The sequence below is a fragment of the Molothrus aeneus genome, chromosome 1 (assembly GCF_037042795.1).
Source record: "Molothrus aeneus isolate 106 chromosome 1, BPBGC_Maene_1.0, whole genome shotgun sequence".
Lineage (NCBI taxonomy): Eukaryota > Metazoa > Chordata > Aves > Passeriformes > Icteridae > Molothrus > Molothrus aeneus.
In genome coordinates, this window is record NC_089646.1 from 68,292,591 (window position 1) to 68,298,834 (window position 6,244).

At 47.7% G+C, this 6,244-nt stretch overlaps 1 protein-coding gene across 1 annotated transcript; it reads right to left on the reverse strand.

Moving 5' to 3' along the window:
• Positions 1 to 5,197: 5,197 nt before the first annotated feature.
• On the reverse strand, positions 5,198 to 6,040 carry PPP1R3G (protein phosphatase 1 regulatory subunit 3G). Its single transcript, XM_066545401.1, has one exon. It carries the CDS (start codon positions 6,038 to 6,040, stop codon positions 5,198 to 5,200), a length of 843 nt encoding a protein of 280 aa, XP_066401498.1.
• Between the last annotated feature and the right edge of the window lie 204 nt (positions 6,041 to 6,244).

Genomic DNA, 6,244 nt, shown 5'->3' on the forward strand with positions numbered 1-6,244 from the left:
AGCAGTATGAACCAAAATTTGAGTGTGTGCCTATACTGAAGTTTGTCCTTACTTTTACGGGATAAGCTTGGAAACAGCACTCTGAAAGGAAAAAAGGAACAATTTGATTAGTATTAGTAACTGTTCAAAGGCATTTCTGTTGTGTGTTACAACCTCTCAATAATTTTTTCTGCAATTGAAAGCATGGATTCAAAATGCCCAGCTCTATCAGAGGTACAGATTTTCAGGAGGAGAGCAACCCAAGTGTGAAGCATGTGCTTTACATACAGCGTTGAAATAAGCTAAGAAGGATTTTAACTTAGTACTCACTTTTCTCAAAAGATATTTCTATTAAAAAAAAAGCTTCCAAGTTCCCAGGCATTAAAAGCAAAACTTTTACCCTCTAAAACCAGCAGACAGAATAACTATGGAGAAGCACCAGCCCCTCAACTTTACTTCCTGTAACACAACATAAATGCATCTCTCCTGATTCCCAGCACAGACCATATGTACGCGTAAACAGAGCCATGAAAGAGCTGTGCTCTGACTGTTTTCCTGAGTTTTCCATAATGATCTACAGTGAAATCCTGGCATTATTCAAGTCAGGACTATACTGTTTGCTTTATTCTGCCATTCTTAACACAGGCATAGTTATTTCATACTCTTGGGAATATTTTGCTTGATGACCTTTATAAAAAAAGAACTAAGCTGTGCAGCTGTTTAACTGAGTGTTTGCATTCCTACTTTTTTCACTATTTTAGAATATAAGAATAGTGCATGAGGCCTTAGTGCGAAAGCAGAAAAAAAAAAACAGAGAAGCCAGTAATTCTTCCAAAAGCATGTGTTTTCTACAACTGTAAAAGGAAAAAATGTGTAACTCTCAAACCTGTTTCACAAACATACACACCTTCAAAAATATTCCACAGTTTACAGAGGTAATTAATTATGTTTTGCAAGAGATGTTTCTTTCTAAACTACTTACCTTTTTTGCTGTTAAATCAGTACCTACTGAAACTTTGCAAGAGGGGGAGATGATGGTAATTAGTGCATTCAAGTAACTACTCTTCTGTGTTTGGGAAAAAGAACTATGGAGACCTGTGAAGAATGTACAGGCTTTCTATTGAAAGAGTACACCCCATAAATATTTATAACAGTCTTTGGCAATATGCTAATCCAAGGCAAGTAATTTTCCCTCTCTCAGAAAGAATCATGAAAAAACAATTAAGGTGATTTAATTACTGCCATGCACAGACAGCAGATTTTGAACTCTTGACAGATGAACATTCATCACAGTGCAATGTTATCCTAACCCCATAACACATGACTCTGAACAGAATGGACAATTAAACCTAGATCATTTCCCTTACCTTCCTGCAGTACTTTGGGCTAGATCCAAATCCCAGCGAAGCCAATGGGAGCAGAAGCTAGACTTTCCAAGTACTGACTGAAAGCTCCAATTTTAAATAAAACAGAAGTAGTTTTCATGCAAGCTTACAGACCTTCATGGCACCAAAGTAAATTTAGTTTTACAGCCCTTTCCTGAATCATTTAAATCTGAATTTAAAAGAAAGTGTACATGGCAAAAAATTGCTTAAGGAAGATTTACCCTTTATGTCCTTCACAGTTACCCCTATAGAGTTTCAACTATATTAAACTTTCTTCATTTATATACACCTATAAAACCATTTGGCAGCTATTCATACCCTAAGTCCTTAATCCGTGGTGGGGGAACAGAAATCTGCATAAAATTAAAATCTTTGGAGTTGGAGTTTTTCCAAAAGTGCAATAAATCTTAAATTTCTTATTTAGGTTAGGGGAGGGAGCGTGTTTATGAGAAGATGTTCCAAAAGTTATGCTTTGAATCTTTATGAAATACATTAACAGTAATGCAATCAAACAGAGAGTGCCTCACTTAACATTTCACTCTACTGGCCTTGAGATTTCTATGGAATTAAAATAACTTCATTTGATAATATTCCTTTGAGAATAATGTTGCAATTATGCCATGTGTCTCAACCTGTGGTCAGGAGCAGGAGCCCTGGGATTCGCTGATGTGGGCTTGCAAGCCTTTGGTACATGCATGGTCCAGTTGGATTTTTACAAGTGCTGCCCAATGTAATCTTTGATAAAGCCTTGCTTTTCCATAGCCCTCAGGAACCTCAGCTAGGAAAATACAGACAACTTTGAGTAGGCTGTTTTTGAACTCTTCTTTGGAAATCTATGCTTCTGTAAAATCCTAAGAGCACAGAAAAGTACTGTCTATCAAAAAGTGAGTATGTCTGACTCCCATCTAGAGGTTTTCTCCTTCCTTTCACAAAGAGTAATTCTCAATAGCAAATAAAAGCACTTCACCAGGTATCAAAGCACAAAAACGTGCTTTAATTAACACAATTGGCAGGATTTTCAATTGGCACTGATTTTCTGAAGCACTCAGACGATTTTACTGCCTAGCCTCAGCAAGTACTTTCTTGCATTTTGAATTTCAGGTCACACATCTGAAAAGCACACAGAAATGTCACATGTTCTGGATGTCAATGTTTACATGTTTCCAGAGAACATTTCCAGGCCTCTATCACTAGGCACAGCTAGCCAGGATTCTTCATGGTACTGCCTCTGCCCAGACACAGCCATCAGAATATGGCTGCTCCTTTAAATTCTGTTGAGGAGAGATCTCTCCCCTCCTTTTTCTGGCGGTGTTTCCTTCTTCTCTGAGGCAACTGATAAACAAAGCACAGAATAAGGAAAGGGCTACAGAAATCCCAATTATTATATTGTATTTAAATGAAGGATCAATCTTGACACTACACTAAGAGCACATTATTTCATTGATGCAGCAAGCTGAAGAAAGGCTAATTCATACCAGGTTATCCCATGTAACATCCTGTAATCCTGTAATGCATGACAGAGTTAAAACAAACTTGTGTAGGGGAACAGCAGAGTTCACTATTCTCCCTAAAAACCTTTTTTGGCGAGAGTTCACATGTAACCTGAAGGACAACAGTACAAACTTCTGTTTGCCTGCACAGAGCTCTCCCTCTGTGCGTTGTCAAAGCAACTGATACAGTGTAACAGCTGAATGGTTTCCCAAGGAATTAAACACCTCCTTGTCTCTGGCTGTATTCTCACACTGTGCTCGCTGTACGCGCAGGCTGGGAGGACAGGCTGCGTTTCGGCAGCAGTGTGCATGTGAGCAGAACTGCAGCACCTTTAGTCTGAAGCTCCCTCTGCTTCCCGTCTTTCCCCCAACAGACTCTCTGCTTTTAGCTCTGGGTCTGTTCCAGTCAGCTCAAAAGGCAGGTTAGCTGTAGGCTTGAAAATATTCTCAACTCTATGGGGAATCTTATCAAGAAGCTATTCTTTCTAATGTTGTCAGGATAGCCTTTAAAATGTTTTACATCTTCAGAGGAAATGAAGACCTGAAAAATCTCTCACTGTGCTCTGTTTCAAAATAGGAAAATGACATTCCATGGTCTTACTGAAAACCATACACCCATGTCAGGGCATTATCTGCATTCTGGCAATTGTTCTTCATTAACCAGAAATAACCCATATTTTGAGATACTGTATCAAAATAAAACAAGAAGAATCAAAGTTGAAGAGCCCCAACAAAACTTGACCATAACCTACCTACTTTTTACCCATACTAATAAAACTTCCTCACGCCACAGCTCTGATCAAGATGCCTGTCACGGACTTAAAGGGTGATTAGCCTCATGCTCTGGCAGGACAGCAGTCATTTTCAGCTGCAGTCCTAAACACTGCTTACAGACAGGATCATCCCTGGTCAGGACACACATTCCACAGGTTGCAAAACTGTGAAGCCTGCTGTTTCTGCTAAACAGGAAAAAAAAAAAAAGGTGAAGAAAGTAAGTGTAATGGTGTGAGCTTTATGGCTTTTTTTAAAACTTTTTTTTATTCTTACAAACCCATTTGCATTGGTACTTTTTGCTTAATTTCAAGAGTTGGGACACCAGTAGTAGTCAACCTCTAGGCTTGCAGTGCAAGCGTGAAGACTATAAAATCAATTCAAGTGTCCAGCGCCATAAAGTCCAGCCGTGTGCACAACAAAGTCCTTTCCCAGCAACATACAAATACAGAAAAATATTTAGCAAAAAAGCTGAATAAATTATAAATACTTGAGAAATGTGGTGCAAAAATGTAACATAAGGAGATCTGAACTAAGGCACTTGTTTCCATTTGTTACTGAGGACACCCTCCCTCTCTGTATGGCAGCGTCACTCCTCAGTGAGAAGGGTCATCCAAGCCAGACCCAAATCTGAAAATACAGAACCGTGTATGAGACAAACACCAGCTTTCACTTCACAGTGCACGACTCAAAGGTGTTACCAAAGTTCTCCTGATAAACACAGCATCAGCAAGTATTTTAACTCCTCCTTCGTCCCGGTTTTAGACTCGTCGGTTGTGTGAAAAGAAGTCACCGGTCTATTTTAAGCAAAAACATTTCTGCACAAGTCCCTGTTGGCTGCTATTAGCCAGACGGGATCTCCATGTGAGCATGGGGAGCGGTACCAAAGTGTGTTGAGTGACAAAAACCAGGGCAGCCCAGTCCAGCCCCAGATCCAGCCCCAAAACAGAGTGCCTGCTGTTCAGAGCTGCCGCAGCCATGGCAAAGGTGGGACGGGCACGCAAGCCTGTCACGGGTTTGACAGGTGCTCACAACAGTGAATCGTATTGTTACGGAGTCCATTGAACTAAAAGAAAATAACAGAAAAAGGACAAAGCACACCATTGCTGTCGCAGTACTGTGTCTTTCAAATGGATCTGAGAACGGGAAAATTGGGATTCTAAGTTAAATCTGTAGTGAACACGCCACCAAGTTTTCACACGAGTGCTCTTGACTAATCGGGTAAGTGGAGTCAAGCCCAAATCAAGACCTCAAAAATTCACTTCAAGAGGGGAAAAGCAGAGCCCACGCTACTCAGTCTCCTCGCTCTCTCTCTCTCAAAAAAAAAATAAAATACAAAAAACCAAAAAGGAGAACAATTCCACAAGCCACAGCAATGCGAGCCTACGCACATCCATATTTCGCTGGCAGAAACTGAAGCTCCTGCTTAAAAACCACCAGACTTGGGGCAGTCTCCGGGCCGGGCCCTCGGCGCGCTGGCCGCGTCCCTCCCGAGCCGGGCCTCACTCCGGGCGCGGGGTGCGGCCTCGCCTGCCCGGCCGGGTGCCCTGGGCTCCGCTCGCCCGGCCGGCGTCAGTAGCGGGGTGCGGCGGGGCCCGGCGGGGCGGCGGCGGGGCCGCCCCCGGGGCAGCCGCAGCAGCGCAGCGTGTAGTTGCGGCCTCCGTTGTTGTCCCAGAACTCTCCCTGCGGGCTGCGGTAGCGGATGGCGAAGTGCAGGGCCGAGCCCTCCCGCAGGCTCGGCGGGACGCACAGGGTGAAGCCGTAGCGCTCGGCCGGCGGCTCGGGGGGCAGCGGCGCGGCCGGCACGTCCACGAAGGAGAGCCACTCGTTGAAGGTGTAGCGCACCGTCACCTCCCTGGGCCCGGGGCCGCCCAGCACTCGCACCGTGCCCCGCACGTCGGTGGGCGCCGCGGGCCGCCCCAGGCGCTCCAGGCAGACGCGCTGCCGCCGCAGCCGCTCGGCGCTGGGCTCGCCGCCGTCGGGGAAGTCGGGCACCAGGAGCAGCGCGGGTGGCGGCGGGTCGGCGCCGGGCGGCGGCGGGTCCCGCTCCTCGCCGGGCGGGCTCTGCAGGTGCGACAGCGCGGCGGGCGGCACCTGCGGCTCCTCGGCGTCGCTGAAGTGCTTGACGCTGGCGAGGCTCAGCCCCAGCGAGTCGGCGAACTGCACCCGCTTCTTGCACTTGCCGCAGCAATCTTCGCCCGCCGCCGCCTCCCCCTCGTCTTCCTCCTCCTCCCCCTCCTCCTGCCGCTGGCCGGGGCCGGGGGACGGCGGCCGCCCGCAGCGGCGCAGCTCCAGCAGCACCAGCCGCTCCCCCGCCGCCTCCCGCTTGCCGTCGCGGGGCACCGTCGGGGCCGCGCCGCGGAGCCGCCGCTCCTCGGCCGCCAGCTCCTGCCGCGGGCGTGCGGGGCTCGCCATGGCGGGGCGCCCCGCTGGGCCCGTCCCGGCCGCCCAGTGCCGGCAGGCGGACGGGCCGGCACCGCTTTATCCGGCGCCCCCGCCGCAGGCCCCGGGCTGGGGGCGCGCCCCCCCGCCGGCCCCGGAGCCTCCCCGCGGGGCTGGGGCTGGGGCGGCCGCGGGCGGGGGCGGGACCTCCCTGGACGGGCAACGCGGAAAGAGCCG